Source organism: Epinephelus lanceolatus, chromosome 17 (genome assembly GCF_041903045.1).
Source record: "Epinephelus lanceolatus isolate andai-2023 chromosome 17, ASM4190304v1, whole genome shotgun sequence".
NCBI classification, from domain to species: Eukaryota; Metazoa; Chordata; class Actinopteri; order Perciformes; family Serranidae; genus Epinephelus; species Epinephelus lanceolatus.
The window spans coordinates 18777820-18797812 of NC_135750.1; the positions used below are offsets into that span (position 1 = coordinate 18777820).

At 41.9% G+C, this 19993-nt stretch overlaps 1 protein-coding gene across 1 annotated transcript in view; it reads right to left on the bottom strand.

Moving 5' to 3' along the window:
* The window catches only part of LOC117248417 (protocadherin-15-like), a 335851-nt gene that overhangs the window by 107143 nt on the left and 208715 nt on the right, over positions 1–19993 (bottom strand). The window contains exons 19-20 of the mRNA XM_033613476.2: positions 13430–13523; positions 5969–6097 (exon numbers count right to left, since the gene is read on the bottom strand). Of these exons, the coding sequence (XP_033469367.2) occupies positions 5969–6097; positions 13430–13523 (223 nt within the window). The remainder of the gene's footprint in view (positions 1–5968; positions 6098–13429; positions 13524–19993) is intronic.

Sequence of the window (19993 nt, forward strand, 5' to 3'; positions counted from 1 at the left end):
CAGGTTAAAAAGACAAAGATAGTTAGAAGCTAAAGCTGAACTATAGGCTACAGATTATAGTGTAAAAGTGAACCACCACATCACTGCTGATCGCCACACAAGACAATGAATCTAAAGGGAAACTTTGCTGATATTGAACCAGCTGTGTGGCATCGCAGTGTGTGCAGATGAACAGTGTTTGGCTTCACTATCGTGCCACTGCCAGCACCTGCACCTCCACCACCAGATGGGCAGAGATCTCTGGGGGAAGTCCAACAATGTTCATCTGCACACACTGCAATGACACACAGCTGGTTGAATATGAGCAAAGTTTCCCTGCTTCCCTTCACTGTTTTCTGTACAGCAGGGTCTCTTTTTCCACTGTTATAATCATGAAAAAGCAAAAGCAGCATGTGTATACATTCAGTAGGCTATATCTTCAGTAGCTAGCTAGCTAACCCTACACTTTTCAGGGTTTGATTTTGGTTTTGGAACAGGGAAGAAACGTATATCTTTTTCCAGCCTCTCCAGGTAACGAGTATCATTAATACATGACATGCCCCAGGCACAATATTTAGCTCCAAATCCACAAAACCAGCCTGAAAATGAAGGAAATCTGAAACGACTGCATTAGAGTCAATGGAGCACAGCTGTATTGTTGTCGCACCCTGGTCTGAGCAGGCCTGATGCTACATTATGATTGGCCAGACTGCATCTGGGGGCGGGACTGAGCAAGGGGTCAATTTCCCAATTTTTCTATGCATAATTATGGGCAGGCCACTTTGAGTGATGGACTGTCTGCTGATAGTGTCCTAAGCTTCTCAGTCAGATCCACCCCTCACTTCTCCACAGCCTCTCACCCAAATATGGCCACTTCTGGCTCCAAAAAAACAAGATGCCAACAGCCGTCATGCCAAACTCAAGGCTTTAAAACTGGAGTCCACAAACCCATGGGGGACGTCTATGTTCAGACCCGAGGAAAGAGAGCTAGCAGTTACAGAACATTTATCAGGCCAGATGATGACACGTTGAAAAATACTCAAGTGGCATATATTAAGTGATGATACTCTCTTTTTCAACCCTTTGCTTTTCTCATTTTCTTTAATAAGACTGTTGCCATGTGGAGGTGTGTGTTTGTGTGTGCCGGTGTGTGAACTCGACAGATCTGAGCAGCGACATCCTTTTTCTTGCACGCATTCCTTTTATTATCACCTGATTAGCTCTATTATTGGTTAACAAACTGTTCAACATTGAGTTTTTCTTCTTTGTTGCAACCTTAGATTGTAGTCTGTTCAAGAAAAAAAAAAAAGACTTCCCTCAACATATCTATATTTTATCCCTCTTCTTTTATCCTCCTGTGTATCTTGTGGATGACTTAATGAGACAAAGCGAGAGATAAGAAAATGTGAAAATGTGACATTTTTAAATACATTATATGCAGTTATTGCCATTTTTAATCTAAATGCCACATGTCTTTATGGCTGAAATTGGGTAATTTATTAAACCAATAGCCCAGAGCTATTGTAGAGTAAGAGTAGTTTCCCTTGCTCCTTGCCTGCAACTATACATAAAATCTTAGAGAAAGACACTTTGCAACCCATTACTAAACACTTTAAGATTGTGTTATCTACGTTACAGCCCAAGTGTCATCTTTTATTGAGGCCTCCCCTGAAGGGCACGGTCTCCTCAAGAACTGTATAGTGAGCATGATCTGTTAAAATTCAAGTATAGTCTCCATGCATGAAATATGAGGAACATGTCACCTCACTATGAAGTGTGAAGTGAAGGAAACAAACCAGAAAGAAGCTGTAGAAAGATAAGAGAAACAGTCTGCAGGTGGACACAGAATTCATAGGTTGGATTTCAGTGGTAGTGGGCTGTTTTGGTGTGTGTGTGTGTGTGTGTGTGTGTGTGCGTGTTTGTGTGAATATATATATTTTCACTTGCCTTCATTTGTTTCTTCTCTCCATATTTTAGCCAAAGTGTTTTTGATTTAATTAAACGACATACCATTTTCTATTCCACCTTATAAAACAAGGCAACTCAAAGTGCTAAAAAAATCCATTTAATCAACAATGTCAATGGAAATGGACAACAAAAAAGGAGGAAAATAAATTAAAATGGAATAAATAGATTAAAGACAATGAATTATAGAGACAGAGATGGCACAGTTATAGAACAGTGTTAATGTCGTAATAAATTAATCTTATGAAGAAAGAAAAGAGCGTAGTTTTTAATTTAGTTTTTAAAGTGGCTAAAGCTTGTCAGGTTCAAGTCAAGTTCATCAAATTGTCATGTTTTACCACGTGTTTCTGACTCTAGGCACTGCTTTAAGACTGCTTCTTAAAGATCTAAGGAACCTTTTGACACAAGTCATACAGTGATTTGTAAAATAAAAGCAGCTCTAAAAATGTATTCTATGACTACCTGGAGGCCAGTAGAAATACTTAAGGGCATAGTCATGTTAGAACTCTAGCAGCAGTTGAATGGTTGAACGACCAGAAAAGAGATCACAGAAAGTCCATCCAGCATGGGGTGAAGCCATGAATGAGGATGTGGAACGTCTTTTTCTTTCAATTTGTTTTGAATGACAAAAGGACTGCAGGCTAATTACATTGATTTTCTGCTAAAATATTTAGTGTTTGGCCTATATCATCGAAAAATGAAGGATAACTTAACCACCTTGCTGATATAGACAATTATGCACATTTAAGTGAGGAACACTCCCATTATAGATTTAACCAATTATTGCAACAAATGGAAAAACAGTTATGTTTGGCACCGAAGGCTTCGCTTTTGAGGTGCTCCCTGGATTAGACAGGCGGCATGCTATGCCAAAATAGGGAGGGCAATGCCGAAACCCCCTGGGTACACAAGAGTGGGCCCAAGCAGGACATTAAGTACCATTTTGACCTTAGAGCCATGTTAGGACTCTGAATTAGAAAGGTGGAGGCTGGGGTGGTGGAGGTTAAGCTTTGCCAGCAGCAGCAGCAGCAGGGGTGTGTGGCAGCATCGGTGTAGCAGGAATTAGTGAGTAGGAAGCCATATCTAAATGGACTGCCTTATGTGGGGATGGGCTGTGATTGGTCTGTGACTGATAAGAAACAACAATCCATCCAGCTGTAACCCCTCATACATGGTACCTCGACCCAAGCGTTTCCACTACAAACAGTACTCTTAAATGTGGGCGGGGTTGTTGTCACTGTATTTCCTCATTACCTGTGACACAGATGGAAGTCTGCACCTCGTTCATCACCCACAGAACGAGGCTGCATGGAAACATTTTCTGAACAAAATAAGTTCAGTTCAGTTTTATTGTCATAGCCGTTATATACCTTTGCATACACAGGAACGAGATAATGTTCTCCTCTTGACCAATCAATGGACTGCAGTGCTTACAGCTCCACCTTTTAGTACCAGATCTGTGTGCTAGGTACCCCAACAGAGGGGTGACCAAAAATGGGGATGGTATGAAACGGTACCATCCACAAATTTTCACAGTGGAAACAGAAAAAAGGCATACCGAACTTTACTGTAATGTACCATGCGGTGGAAATGGGGCTTATGACTTCCATGTCCTGTATGAACTAACGCAAAGCTTCACTTCTTATATAGAGCTAGTATCTTTGATTTGTCCCTCTGTAACTGAAATCACATCCACTTGTTTACTTGCTTTAAGTACTTACACAGTGAATATTTAAGAGCAAAGTCTTTTGGTGTAAGGGCAAAGTAAATCTGGATGTCATCTGCATAGCTACAGCAAGAAATCTTACATTCTTGCAGGATTTTTGTGAGAAAAAAGTGAAATCTACACATCCAACTCATGGTACTGCCATATAATCTATTCTACTGTAGCATCACTATATTTTATCATGTGTGTCTACAGTATGTAACCTGTCTATGTTGGAGAGATTGTGCTTTATTTCCTGAGATGTTATGAAAAAGTGCTGCATCAAAATAGAAACTGCCTCAATCCCTACTTGATCAGCTACAACAGGCTAAGCTGTTGCCTTTCTATGTGCATGTGCATGGAGAGCAGGATTGTGTTGAGCTAAGTACTTTAATGTACTTTTCTTTCAGTCAGAAAGGCATAGCTTCAGCTCGAGTCGGCAAGGTGCCAGCTGAGAAAACCTTTCGAGGCAGGGCAGAGAAACAGAGAGAAAGAGAGAGAAGGAGAGACGGTGGGGTGGTCTAAGCTCTAATCTAGCTGCTGGCTGCATTTGTGAGGAAAGACATGGGGGTGAGATTGAAGTTAGCTTCACCTCATTCATACACCAAGCTTCCATCACATGTCCCTTTGTCTTATTTCACAGTTCATAAACTCGCAACATTTTCTGGTGGTCCATTTTATTACCTCCTGAAAATGTGATGGGATGCCTAATGTTAAAAGTATATATCCTGAATGGCGACAATTGTGAATGATATGAGAGTTCCTGTTTACCCTTGGTAAATGTATAGTTTGCATAAGGAATTACAAGGATATGAGAAGAAATTGAAAAAGCATTAAAGGAAATAACTCTAATCAAAATGTGATTGCAAAAATACTCAAAGTTTTCCAATGCTGAAAATTTAAAGCCACACACACTTTGGTATCTACCATGATAAGAAGATGAAGATATTTTGGAAATATCAACACCTACACAGAGATACAGATAGTGTTGTGAATTAAATGTGCAGAGCTATTATCTTGTCCAAGACACATTGATATGTAAAACTGCACAACTCACTAACTCAATAATTATCCTGCACAAGTTTATTAGATTGGGTAACTCATTATCAAACTAATTACATTCATTTGTTATCAGACTTATTTCTTAATTATCTCACCATGGACCATAATTATTCAGTTTTATTTTTTTGATATTGTGAACCTGCAACAAAGAGACATTCCTCAGACCAGACTGTTTTGTTTTTTTAATTTATTTATTTATTTTAACAGTATTAACAGTTTTGAAATTTTACTCTGAACTGTATTGAGTTTCAAAAATTGAGCATTTCGTTAGTTCAGGCACGATATGATGTCAAGCTCAGCTCACATCCCAGCTTCATCAGCTGATCATGATTCCTTTCTATGCAACCAATTGGCAAATCTCATTCAAGGTGCCCTATTTAAACTGCTCTGGCCTGCCTACTGTTGCTGCTTCTTGTCAATATTGACTTGTCAATATAATTTGTCACTGATGCTGCTCTGTTCTGTTCCTGGGAGTCTTTGATTGCTACTTTACCTGCCTCAGACTTTAATTGTTTGCACATGGAAGGGCAGGGAGGTGTGCCCTCTCCACCTTAGGCTTTCCACACAGGCACATGGAAGGGCAGAGAGGTGTGCCCTCTTTGCCTTATGCTTTCCACGTAGGCGCATGGAAAAGGCTTTCTGTGTAGGCCTGAGGAAAGGCAGAGAGGCCCCAGAACAGAGCCATACCGCCAAATATAATACTGCAAATGGAAATAAAGTGTTCTTTGACTAAAGTGTTCCTTACTGAAGTATGTTTACAGTACAGTTACTTGGGATTTAGGGGCGCTATAATATTTCTAAAAAAGAGAAAGAAGAGGCAATTACAATAAAAATCAAGATCCCTTGATTTTATTGCCTCATCTGCCACTTTGTACAGTAAGCATGCACTGTACGTGCAGACGATGTCTCCTGTCATTATTCCATGATTAATCCACTGACAAACATCAGGCCAATTAATCTACAACAGTAATTGGAATAGCTTGGCTGCTCAGTGGTGCTGAACCAAGCTAGTCAACAGGGATCCAGCTCTGAGTGACAAATCTGTCCAACAACATTGACCATGTATGAAAAATGGCAGGTAATTTTTTAATGGACAGCAACAGGGACTGAGGCACAGCTGTGACTCAGTGATCAGTAAAATTTATGAGGAACAAAAAATGGCTATACAACAGTGGGAAGGATGTAAAAAGGAGGCCTATGTGGATGCTGGTGAAACAGGAGGTTATTAATTTCAGAGGAACAAGACATCAGACTTACCCTGACTTGTCCAACAAACAAATTGGCCTCCTCTTCTTGGACAGTAAAATTAGTGGGTATGGTGAGGTCGAACTCAGGGTCATTATCGTTGACATCAGTGACGACTATGTTCACAGTCGTAGTGGATGTCTACAGAAAAAACAACAACAAAGAGCACAATGAAGACCAATGTTATCCAATGTTCCCTTGGATATTATTCCTTTTATAAATACAGAGACCATAAACACAGCATAAACCACAGAAACATAATATTAAAATCGGATAATATCATTTGGCTAAAATGAGGAGCCAACTTTTGAATTAATGATTTATGTGATGACTTTGGAAACTTATCTCATGCTCAAGTAATCATTTTAGAAGCATTAGAATGAAACAAGGTCGACTGCCAAAAACGCACTGATAACAAATAATGATTTTAAGCAGCACATTTGACCTGGTGGTATTTTAAGACAGAAAAAGATAACTGGGGTGCTGTAGAGAAACAAAAAAGATTAGCGGCCATGTTTTCATGAGTGGGATGCATGACCCAGCTCTTCTTTTATTACTGGTGAACAAAATACAAGAGTTTAACAGTAGACATGGATGAGGACACAATATTAATGGGGCTTGGGGGAGAGGGGTCCCAATGCTGAACTGTTACTGCTGTCAGAAAAATTCTGATCAGGAAAGAGATGGCACTCAGAGACAAATCTGTACATTTAAGAAAAGATTATGAAGATACTAGTGTTGCTTTACTCTGAAAATGTCATCAACCAGCCAAATACAAATACATTATCTATTAAATCTGCCAAGCTTTCTGCCTAGCCAGGCAGAACTCATTCATTTTTAACTGCTGAAGCCTATCCCTGCTGACATTGGGCGAGAGGTTGGGTACACCCTGGACAGGTCACTAGAATCACCAATTAGCCTAAGACAGTCCAAAGACATGCACTCTTTGGACTGTGGGAGGAAGCCGGAGAACATGCAAGCTCTGCACAGAGGAGCTCCCCTGCCCGGGGGTTTGAACCCAGGGCGGGTGAGCCCCTCTCACCCCCGGTTCAAACCAGGAACCCTCTTGCTGTGAGGCTACAATGTTAACCACTACAGCACCATGCTGCTGCCAAAAAATGAAAAAACAGAATCTTAAAAATACACCCACTCATTCACTCTTTGTTTATTTCAGTGGATTTAAGACAAGAAGGCTAGCCACTCCACAGGCCCTATGCCTTACTCCCCGCCGCTATGGACGGCTTTGCTGGGAGGAGAGAAGGCAGTAGCTCTTGAGACGCAGTCAGTTGGCAGATGTAGTGGCTAAATTTGGCCAGTACAAATTCCCCAGTGCTGGGTGTTAAAGTGGGCCGGTGGCCAGCAGCAGTGCCAGGTCTAACCTGTGTAATGGCAGCAGCGGAAGGTTTGCCGATCTGGTAGGGAGTCAGGGGTTTGCACTTGCTGCTGCTCGCTCTCCTCCCGGCAAGGTGGTCCACATAAGCGGGGAGTGAGGCGGAGGACACACTATTATTGGACGCCCTAGCTAACGTGAGCTGCACAGAAGCGGACATAGGGCCCATAAGCCTTTGGCTCTGGTTAGAAGAAGACTAAACTCTCTCCATCACTGAAATGCTTTGCTGATATTGGCACATACTTTGTTTTTCGTCAGATTTTTTTAGAGTCCCTTTTTGATAAGTCCGTCTTCCATTTTTGGGTTGCTCTGCAGTGTAGCCAGTTGTTGCCAATGCTGGAAGAGCAACTTTCCCTACCATTGAATCAGGCTTTCCCTGAAGGAACTTTCATCTGCATTTGTAGAACAGCCAGTAGGAACACCCTCTCTCTGAAATCACCTGTGTTTGGCCAAAGTCTCCCATTACAGCCCAGGATTTCTTCAGTCTGAAAACAGAGCCAAGAGGAGGTGCAGAAGTCTGGTGTTCTCTCAGACCACTTCAATAACAATATGCTCAAAGTTTACTATCAGATTTTTGCCCATAAGCACCAAAATAAAACTGCATGCCTCAGTTTTAAGTTAGGAGGTATTGCCAACTGAGTAAAGCATTGTTTTCTCCCGGGCATTAGTGAGAATAGGTGTTGAGCTTTAGTTTATTGCACTTGAGGCCCACTTCTGTTATAATATGCTGCAGCAAACTCTGCAAAATGCACTATTAGACTCATAAATAATCTTTGTTTAGGGGGGAAATGTAAAAACTTATCCCATTACATAAAAAGCCCTACCCCAAATGTAATGTAGCTGTACCTCAAATGTTGCACAAGTTGTTGGTCAAACTACTGTTATGCTTTGAAGATGTCAGAAAGTTACAAGGAGTCTGGCAGAATATTCAAATCATATTTATATAATTTATAGTATAGTAGTACTATAACACTAGAAAGACTATGTAAACTATGCTGTCACTCTTGCTGTTGGCACTTTCTGCTGAAGATTTTGACAGCCAAAATTATAACTGTACACTGATCAGCAGATCATAAAGCTTTTGTTAGTCTGTCACCTGATGGAAATGGAAATGGAATCACACAACGTGACCACTATTGAATGGATTGCCCTGACATTTTGCACAGATATTCATATTCCCAACTCATCTCTTTGTGATTCCCTGACTTTTCATCTCACATCTTCTAAAAATATTAATCCGTCCACTACTTGTCCCATCCAGTACGACCTCACAGAGCTGCTAAAGGGCTCTTGGCCTTGTTATTACATGGAACACAAATTAATGGCAAATTACTGACATAAACATCGACGGTGTCACAACCCCTGTAAAAGTGAATAACAAAACTATTAAATGTGTTGAGAAATACACCCACAAGCACTTACTTACTATCAGCGATTTCAAGTGGTATTTAAACGCCAACACTAATGCTTTGTTTGCAGAAAACATGGTGCATTTATTCAGGGTGTACTAACCTGCTGCATTGTTGGGGAGATACATTGATGGTAGTTATTAAGAGCAAACTATTAAGGTTGTAAGATTGGATGGGCCACTATCTGGGGTATGAAAGCATGAAATCAGATCCATCACATCTTCCTCCCTCTGATGATATGCTTTTACTTTTAGGGCAAAGATTCAATGCGCAGAGGATGCAGAATTCCGTTACTCAACAACTGTTTATCGACACTGGCACCTTTTTTATGGTATAGGAAGATATCATAGTTGTAGGCCTCAATGTTCATCTTTATTCTGATGCTCACCTATGGTCATGAGCCTTGGGTAGTGATCGACAGAATGAGATTGCAGATACAAGCGGCCAGAATGAGTTTCTTCAGAAGGGTGGCTGGGCTCAGCATCAGAAATATGGTGAGGAGCTCGAACATCTGGAGGGAGCTCGGACTAAAGCCCCTGCTCCTTTGCGTCATAGGGGGCCGGTTGAGATGCTTCAGGCATCTGATACCTCCTGGCAGAGGGTTTTCAGGACATGTCTAACTTGTAGGAGGCCCTGGGGTAGACCCAGTACACACTGGAGGGATTACACATCTAATCTGGCCTGGGAAAGCCTCGGTATCCACCAAGAGGAGCTGGAAAGTGCTGCTGGGGAGAGGCATGTCTGGAGTACCTTGCTCAGCTTGTTGCCCCCACAACTTGGCCCCGGATAAGTGGGGGAAAACTAATGGATGGACAGATGGGTAGCTGTCGACTATACTTCAGTCATGTCCACAGTAAATTAAATTATGTTTATGTGTGTTTTGTATAATGTTCGGGGTTTGTTTGATCTCAAAGCTCATTGGCCAAAGCAAATTCCCCCCGCCTCATTTGAGATGTCCATTCATTTGCAGAGCCAATGTGTAGCAAGGTACTGCCGTTAACCTTCAAACAATGACACACTAGACACACATATAGCACTCCTATAAATCAACAGAGAAAAATGGCTGAACATGCGCAACCTATAAGCTCTCGGTGCACTGGGATGAAGCTGTATGCAAATAATGGTGTAAATGGTCCCCTTTGAGGGAGGAAGGATGGGTGGGTTGTGGGAGGAGTTGGCCCTCGCAAGAAAAAATACTTCCCAGTAGACAGCTGTTTGAAGTTGCCCTGGCAGATGAGACACTCAGCAGCAATGTCATGGAGGAAATGACCCAATTAATGTCACCTTCATCCTGCTGTCTGTTGGGAATTCCTCCACCATTTTTGTTTTCTTTGTTCCGGCTTCTGAGACGTACATAATAAGTGCTTTCATGAATGACTTGACATGGCAGCCCATGCTGAAAAACATCACACTTCATGCCTCCTCTGCCTCTCTTTCACTACTAAAGTACAAGAGGATGCAGCTCACCATCAGTGTGGTGATGGGATCTACTTCTTTTCAACTTAACAGAAGGACCTGAAGCCAATTAGCATCTCCATCCTGGCGTGGGTGTTCTTATCAAAGCCAAAAAAAGCCTACCTCTACAACCAGGAGTGTGATTAATGAGCTGCTATTATTTATTTAACATGAAATAGATGGAGCGCTGTGATGTCTCGTCTTGTGTCCTCACTGTCTGAGGGATCCAGAAATGGCCGATGGTGCTTTTGCTTTTCAAGTGACAAACCCTGACCAGAAGCCATGTTGGGACTAAAATGATCAGGCTGTTAGTCGTCCCTCCTCTGAGGGCAAGCAGAACAGCTTTATCCAGCACCCCTGAGTGAGTTTTGTGGATCTGAGTCTGCTTGGCAGTTATGATTACAGCTTGCGCTGTTGTGGATACACATTCTGGATTGGACGCACAAAATGCACTACATTAAGAGTTTAAATTCAACAAGTATAACGAGAAAAAGTTTGTGAGTGTATGTGTGTGTGTGTGCAGATTTGACAATACTCAGAGAGCACTGAAGGCAGGATGGCTCGCTTCGCTCCCTGTGCCCGGTTCCCATGGTTACCAAAGTTCTGCACTAATTACACATCCGAATCCCTGGTGTCCCCCTCCTTCTCTCTGTCGCTTTCTCCTCTCTGTGCCCTCCTCCTGTGCTTATTTTGATCACTTCCCTGTCCCCAGCCTTCCTCACAGCACTTCGTCTCGCTGAATGAGTCCCCCTCCTCCACCCTCCCGCAGCCCTTTACCCCTCTCAGTCATTCGACTTCCTTCCTGTTGTGACAGCGTTTCTTCCTAGCTGTGACATTTAGCCCACACGAGTCAGCCAGTAATTTTCTCTGTGGATGAGACGTGTCGCACACACACTCACATGCACATACACACACTACACAGGTAAAGACTTGTACAATCTGTCCATCAATATTAGGACAAAGAGCACCAGCTTGTGGTTACCTCATTCTGTGAGGTGAAGCCCCACCTTATACTCTCTTCATTTATCTGTTCTCTTGTTTCTGACCTTGTCACCGTCCATCTCCTCTGTCCCTCCCACTCTAACTGCCCCGCTTTGCACTTCAACAGTTCTGGGACACTAACAAATACTAGGGCACACCGGTAGCATATATGCTTTCTATACAGCTCCACCTGACCAACACATGAAAGCCTGCCAACAGACAAACAGGAGCTGTAGCTCTGAGTGTTTATGTGTGCACAGGTGAGAGGGGGGCAATCAGCATCACTCCTGTGACAGCTCATCAGCTAATGTTCATTATCTATCGCGCACAGCATCTTAAAAAAGGAAACCGCATTTCACCTCTGCCTGGGAGAGAGACAGCTGTGAAAACTGAGCCAACTGAGGTGAAGTCTAATTAAATTAAGACGGTTTATATGATTATCAACTCTCGGTGGGAGATGGAGCAGCCAGCATTCACTTTCAGTTACAAAGACAGCTCTGTGAATGTAAACTCCCAAAAGTTACAACTCATGATGACATCCTAAGGGCAGCAGTTTTATAAAGGGGCAATCCAACAATTTTACAATTAAAGATCAGTTTACTAAATACTGTTACTACTATTCAGTATTCAGCTGAAAAAAGAGATGTGTAATCGCTTCTGAAGCTCTGAGAGGTTTTGCCAAGTCTGAGAAAATAACTGATAATGTCACACTGATGTCAACAGAATGCAATTTGGAGATGTGGAGTTTAAAAAAATGTGTGCATTTACTAGACAAGGAGGATTAAATTAAAATATGCTACTGGTTGCATGATGTTATACAGTATACAGTGTTTCTGGAGCATGACCCATATTAGGACCTAAAAGTCAGGATATCTCGCCCTCTGCTGCTGCTGACTCCTTTTTTTTTTTAATGAGAAACTACATTTTATGGAAGTGCAATATAAAGTCACCAGAGTACTGCTCTAAGAATTAGCTTTGCATGCAGGATAGCCACTGTACGAGTGGATATCAAGAAAACTCAACAGCAAGACACACTAGTGCTGCTTCCACTAGTTTGCAGCTGTATCCACGCATTGAACTTGCTCTTGATCTATTTCAGTGAAATTCTGTCTATCCACCTTGCCTAAAGAATTGTTATCTTGTCTTAATACGAACTTAGCACATTACCTAAATTATGTACGATATATCATGATCCTTTGGCCATTCAAACAACACATAACAGTTCTGTTATGCAAAACTGCACTGATAGTTGAAAGCAGCTAAAGGCAAAATACCCGCTCACTAAATACACTTCCCAGATGTAAAATTTTAACAGCAAATGTACCAAGAGGTGAACTCGGAGAGTGCACACCTTCGCCAAGGCCAAAATGCCTGTTCTTGCAATGTTACTGAAAGTGAAAACCATTTGTGCATCCACCCTGTGATTTGGATCCACTCCAAAATATAAAGGGTTCTTCCTTGGGCCATGCTACACACTTTAACCAAGCTAAATCAAAATTGGGCCAAGCAGTTTTTCTGTAATCCTACTAACAGACAGACAAACAAACTGAACAGAAAACATAACCTTTTTGCAGCAGGTCAATTTGCAATCTTTAAAACCTTGATGTGCAAAATATTTTGCTAGCTTATGTAGTTATCACTTAGCACTTTGCCAGTGAAAAAACATTAGCATTATTGCAGGGTAGTAATTGTCCATTGCCTTATTAATTGCAAAGCTGAACACTTGGTGAGTGAGAATCACTCGAGTTTGAAAAACGGAAAATGACTAATAGACTCAAAGACCTGAATCTGTGCTGTGGGAAAAAATAACTCTAACCCCTAGTTGTATTCACAGTAGTCCTTTTTTCAATGACTTTAATCAATCAGTGAAGAAATTCCACTAAAGGACCTCAACAGCTTACCAAAATTATTATGTCCACATACACTGCATGGATTTAAATTAGTAGGCAACCCTCATTATCCTGGTGTTGCATTGGTTTGGCACAAAGAAGTGGTGCTCCTGACCTCCAGTGCTACTGCAGATTTTATGAATCTGTGACAAAATCACAGGTTCTGCGAGTTCAAATGCACTATTAGATTTTCTAGGCTAATGAAGCTCTTGGGTTCAGTGAGCCAAATTTCCAAGCTAATAAGCTTGTATGAGGAGATCTTATTTGAGCATAATGCGCTCCAAATGTTTGAGGATTGCCGACCCCGAGGAATCAGGCCAATTGTTTAATAAAGAGGGTTGTGCCTCACCCCTCCTGGGTTGCCGTCAGAAGCTGTGACAATCAGACGGTACTGATCTGTGGTCTCTCTGTCCAGAGGCTTTCCCAGTAGCAGAAGGCCAATCCTGTAGAGAGGGGTCAGAGAAGACACTTGTGTTATTATTACACAAAGACAACCAGAGACATTGATACAACAACCTCACAGAATAAGAATATAATACTGAGGTTTGTGTACACTCTTAAAAATAATGGTTCCAAAAAGGGTGTTCCTGAAGGCACAGCAGAGGTTCTACCCAGAGCCAATTGCCTCTGAAGAAACATTTTTTGAAGAAAGGGTCCTTCAGGGGTTCTTTGTAAGACTAAGGGTTCAATTAAGAACTCTTCATCCAAATAATCCTTTGTTGAAGAAAGAGTTCTTCAAGAATTGCTGAAAGAATGGTTGTTAAAAGATCCTCACACTCAAAAAATCAAATGTTTACCCGTGTTTCGAATTATATTCTTAAATGTAGATGTATGTAGAATCCCCTTAATCAGTCCATTTTACTTGTGTTCGGCCATAAATGATAGCGTTATCATCATTTCATGCCATACAATACCACACAGTCTGCCAGCAATTTGTATTGGGTTTTAACTTGGAACCAAGTTTCTGTTCCAAACCCTACTGCACCATTGAGGCTGTAGTGGTTGTGATATCACTAAATTTCTAGCCCCTAGAAATGTAGTTGTGCAAAATGAGTATTGTGGTTTGTGCTAGTTCCAGTCCTTCAGGAGCCTCATTAAGCCAAAGCCTGTGGGACTTTTAACTTGTCAGCTCTAGTCACGACATGAGAAGCTGTCCACACTATATACTTGCTGTTCAAGAGGTTAAGTCGGAAGAACACCGCTGCTAGGCAATGGCGACTATCAACGTCGAGAAACCATCAAGGCCAACAACCTAGCAAGTAGGTAAGGTAATGCAGAAAATGTAAAGGCATGGTGACAGAGGGAAATAAGAGGCTGGTGGGAATGTCAACATTTTGCTCAGACATATAGAGAAATTACAAAGAGAAACTCTTTATGACTATATGACAATATATTCACTTAACTTCCACCAAAAACTGCATCCATATCCAGTTATAAGGTTGTGAATACCACAAGAGGGGGACATTCATATGGACTTTTCTAATGAACACAGAAAACACAACCCCATTTGATGGCAGCATAAAGCCATGATAAGTAAGAGAGAGATTTATGTACTCAATTACTATTTTTTTAGAACCCCCTGCATAGGTTTTACAGTTGTAGATTAAACCATTGGTTGGTTGGGCTCTCGATGAACCAAATATTCATGACAAGACAAGTTGAAACATGCAACTACTTGCAATGCGCCATTCTGCACTGTTCTAAAAACCTACTGGTTCAGACCAATGCAACTAGATGAGACGGTGTATCAGCAAGCCACAGTAGTGACCCACCATCAGACACAGGCACACTGTAAGGACCGAAACAGAGGGCTTGACGGGGAGGGAGCACCTGCTGTCCGAGGTCATTTTGACTTGACCAATGTACTTCACTACAAGCCGACTGGCTGCTGAAACAGATGACATGCTACATGTTCTAAAACAAGCTGCCAGCAATTTGACAGTGACACCATCAGCTGGCTTGAGTCGAGGTCAGACTAGCCAGTTTACACCGCTGCAACTTTTCTCTGCAACTTTCTAAAACAGTTTTATCTCGTTGCAAATCATTGGTCTGAACTGGGCATTAGAAGGTGAAAAGGTTCTTGATAGAACCCCAAGAATGGGTTCTGGGTGGCAGCATTACACCATAGAAGGGATCTCTGTTGAACCTCTCAAAGGGGGTATTGGGTACAACCTTTAACAGATGGCTCTAGGTAGGATTGGACTGTTCTCCTTTGGGGACAAGCCGAAGAACCCTATTTGGTTCTAGTTATATAAAGAAAGAGCATTCATCTTAAGGGATTTGTACATTTAGTCATTCATTTATTTTCCGTAACAGCTTATCCTGTTAGGGGTCGCAGGGGGGCTGGAGCCTATCCCAGCAGACATTGGGCGAGAGGCGGGGTACACCCTGGACCCTATATGTCTTTGGACTGTGGGAGGAAGCTGGAGCACCTGGAGAAAACCCACGCTGACACGGGGAGAACATACGAACTCTATTGGTACAATGGGATTTGTACAATGGTTTTGGATACCTTATCACTGATGCAACAGAGGGTGATGGAGAGGGCTGCACTTCAGAGTTTATTTACCTCCAGATTGGACAGATTTATAAAACACGGTCACTGATAGAGGAGGATGAGTTTTGTGCAAAGAGCAGGTGGGCTTTTAAATGCTCCCACTCTGTCTTTCTCTCTGTGCAGCCCGCCTCTTGCTCCCACAGCACATGGACTACAGACAGAAAGATTCATGTTTCCTTTCCAATGACTGCAGCAGACACAGCGGCCCTCCACGCTCGCTCACAAGGTATAATTTGGCACTCTGGCATTCCAAACACAAAGTGTGGATGCATTCCCAAGCAGAACGCTGAATTATCTTTGTTTGCACACACAGGCACGCAAGACACGTGAGTGCAAGTCCACACACACACAAACAGCATGCACAAAACAATTTCACTGCCACACTCAGGAGAGGCTCTGCCAGAATCGCAAACGGAAGGAAAGACGAATGCATCTGAACGCACTGCTAGATTAATGCCCGTTGCAATTCCCCACTGTTCCCCAGCTCCTTCACATTTCTAATTTAAAGCTCCTTTGGCCAAACAGTCCAAGCTGAACCTGACCGCTGTTTCTTTCCTGCCTCTCCAGCCCATAACTGTCAAACTATAGAGCCTCATCTTAAAAATCTGACAGGCAAATTACAGAAACCTCGATTAACACTGTCTACTTCTCAAAGCACTTGCCCCCAAGTTATGGTAAACACATTGCTTTCAATCCAATACACCTCGTGATCGGCGGTTCAAGAGGGCAAACAGCTTTCTAAAAACACCATAAAAATGCAGCACACCATCCCACACTGGCCGCTGTGCTCATGTTTATTTATACGTAAGCACGAGAGTTGAAAATAGGCCACTGAGCTCAGTAAAGCTAAAGGTGCAGGAAGCCTTTTGATTTGAATATGATAATGAAGATATACAGTGATAATTGTCATAATCACAGCGATAATGATGATGATCTTGATGCTGATGATGACAAAGATTAGAATGATTAATGCCACTTAGCCAGCCTGGGGAGTTTATTCCTTACTACATCTGGAGTGTTGAACCACACTTGAGCGGCTGGGTCTGAGAGGTTCACTGATGTGTGATAACGTCCAGCCTCCTCTCTCCACCAACCCCGAATGAAAAGATGTTGTCAGACTGACAGGGTGCTGTTAACAGCATCGTCTGCAGCGACAATGGTGCGGGTTAGAGGCTATCCATCCCAGCCGCACTAAGTCCATTTATCATTCTGCTCAGATCATGCCTCTAAATGGTAAATTGGTCTTGATGTACAGAGGGATAGTGCCAGGTGGCATTAATGTATTACCTTAGATCCAACAACTCTGATTCATTAACAATCCCTTAATATAAGATAAACTTCAGTGATTCCATGACAGGAAATTAAAGACAAATTTGTGACACTTATTTGTACTTGAGCAGTATCATTTAATAGACTTGTTTTGAGTCTGTTTACTTAGAACAGACTCTGCAGTGTTTGGTTTCACAGGGCAATAAAAAGTGCAACTTCTTCTGAACTCTTTTCAATTTCAGTTTCAATTTCACTGTGAAGCAATGACAATCGGTTGCCAACTGGAGACTTGGGCACTGAAAAAAGCTCAAGAATCAAAGTTGGCATGGTCTCTAGGTTAGATTTTTGTGACTCTGACAAGCTACAGAAAAAAAGCTTTGGCTTCAAAGGGTATGCTGTTGTCAATGAAAAAAGGATAGCAGCAAAATCTGTGGATTATAGCCTGATCGATACTGGATGTTTTGAGGCCAATACTGATGTTTAAACCATGCTCAGTTGGTACTAAGGGGCCCAAAGTGTGCCAAGAAAATATCCCTCACACCATTACACCACCACCACCAGCCTGAACCGTTGATACAAGGCAGGATGGATCCATGCTTTCATGTTGGTTGCACCAAATTCTGACCCTACCATCTGAATGTGGCAGCAGAAATCCAGACTCATCAGACCAGGCAATGTTTTTCAAGTCTTCTGTTGTCCAGTTTTGGTGAGCCTGTGTGAACTGTAGCCTCAGTTTCCTGTTGTTAGCTGACAGGAGTGGCACCTGGTGTGGTCTTCTGCTGCTGTAGCCCATCTGCTTCAAGGTTGGACGTGTTGTTGGTTCAGAGATGGTCTTCTGCAGACCTTGGTTGTAACCAGTGGTTATTTGAATTACTGTTGCCTTTCTATCATCTTGAACCAGTCTGGCCATTCTCCTCTGACCTCTGGCATCAACAAGGCATTTTCACCCAGAGGTTGTGTGTGGAAATCCCAGTAGATCAGCAGTTTTGGAAATACACAACAACCATGCCACGTTTAAAGTGACTTAAATCACCTTTCTTCCCCATTCTGATGCTTGGTTTGAACTTTGCAGGTTGTCTTGACCATGTCTACATGTCTAAATACATTGAGTTGCTGCCACAGGATTTGTTGATTAGTTATTTGTGTAACAAGCAGCTGGACAGGCGTACCTAATAAAGTGGCTAGTGAGATGTCCCTAAAGGACAACTTTACTGTTTTAAAGATAAAGTTTCTCACTTCAGCCATTTTTATTGCAGCGAAAGGTTTCTAGTGGACTTACAAAAGCAACTGATTTTAATAGTCAAGTGTGTACCAAAGGTATAATTGGTATTTGCAATATTAATAAAAATCATTGCTTGGAGGCTGTCTATCAATACAATATTGCCACACAAAAAACAACCAAATATGTAGTGGGTCATCAGGAGGGACTTTACAGTACTTTATCATATTGTGGATCTATTCAATTTAATCAAATATCTCTTTGTTCCAAAATGATACTGACTATAACATTCAAAGTTACTCTACTGTGTTCTGACAATGGAGCATGTCTTAAGTGATCATCAGTCACACCAGACGTTGGACTTCACTAGAAACACTTGACACTTCTTTATGATGTGTGAACTGTGATCCTGTCTCTGCCAGTTAGTATGTCATTACTGAGTGCTCTCTGTACGGCGCCTGCTGGTTGACAGACTCAGAGCCACTGATTCAAGGGTGCGCCCTGCTCTCTACCATAATGGTGAATAAATCTGATGCATTTCCAGCTATCCCCTTGGGACAACCTGCCCCATTTATAGGGAGTTATAGACTGGAGAGCTCATTATTCATAATAGCTAGATTGAGCCAGCCCTGTATGTAGCCTGAATCCAAACATGCAGCAATGCGAAAATCTCTTCACTGCATCATATCAGCGTTCTGAAGGTAGGGCTCTGTATACTGCACACTCATCAGGCACACCAGCTAATCATTCTTTGATTCATCATGTGCTAAATCAGCACCTGCTTGAAGTTATTATATTGCAAGGTAGCTGAGAGCTTGTGATGCGATTGTAATATTTCTGCCATACGGAGAACGTACTCAAGGAGGCGGATCTGTTTCAAAAAGATTTCTGTCATAGCTTGTTGAAGAGATCACAGTGGCAACAGCAAAAAATAGCAGTCTCCTATTATTTTAACATGTCATTGTGTTTTTGCTTACCATTACCACTGTGACACCAAATGTAAGCATCCCTTCTTAAAACAAACAATTTTAACACTGGGGCAGATTAAGAGTAAACAAAAGGCAGGGATACACTGCCGCAACACTGCCTGTCCTTGCATAGCTGGGAGACCGAGGATGCAGACAAAAGAGGCTTTAATCAATTAGTGAGAAACGTGTCTGGCAGGGTCCTGCATTTTCAGTCTCCCCACGTCTCTTCCCACCATACATGCTTGCTTATTTAATGGTAAAAAGCACCCAGCACTTTAATATTTTATGCCGTTTCCTTGCTCTCGACTAGTGGTTGAGTGAGGTGGGTTTTTCAAATGCCGATGTTGATTATGAGAGGTAAGCCAAGAGGGGGGTCAACTTCCTCTCCAGAAATGTGTGGTGTTTTATGTCCTGTCCTCTCTCAGTCAGCAGAAAGGCAGAGAAGGGGATAGGGTTGGAGAGAAAAAGGAAAGAAGCTCTGAATAGAGCCAGCTATCAAATAAAGTTTTACTCTGTGTGGTTATTTCTGCAGAGCTCCTCTGAGTCAGATCTGCCCATTAGCTGCCAGTAGCTCTGACCTAATCACCCTGGCTGGGTAAAATATTATGTCTCTCATTGTGTTCTTTCAGCTTACATATACTCTAATGGTATTCTCATGATATATGAAAAGAACATATCCTTTTTACCTCACCATACCATTTAGTATTAGTGTCTTGCAAACAGTAACAAATAACACAGCAAGAGAGCTCTAATATAAGACACATTTAATTATGTAGTGACTGCAACAGTTAGAGCTGTAATTGGTAACTTTAATTAATTTTTTTTTTCATATTTGCTTAAACTGCGAAAGAAAATCAGACTCCTCCGCGTACTCTATGATATTGTTGCGCTCCTAATAGC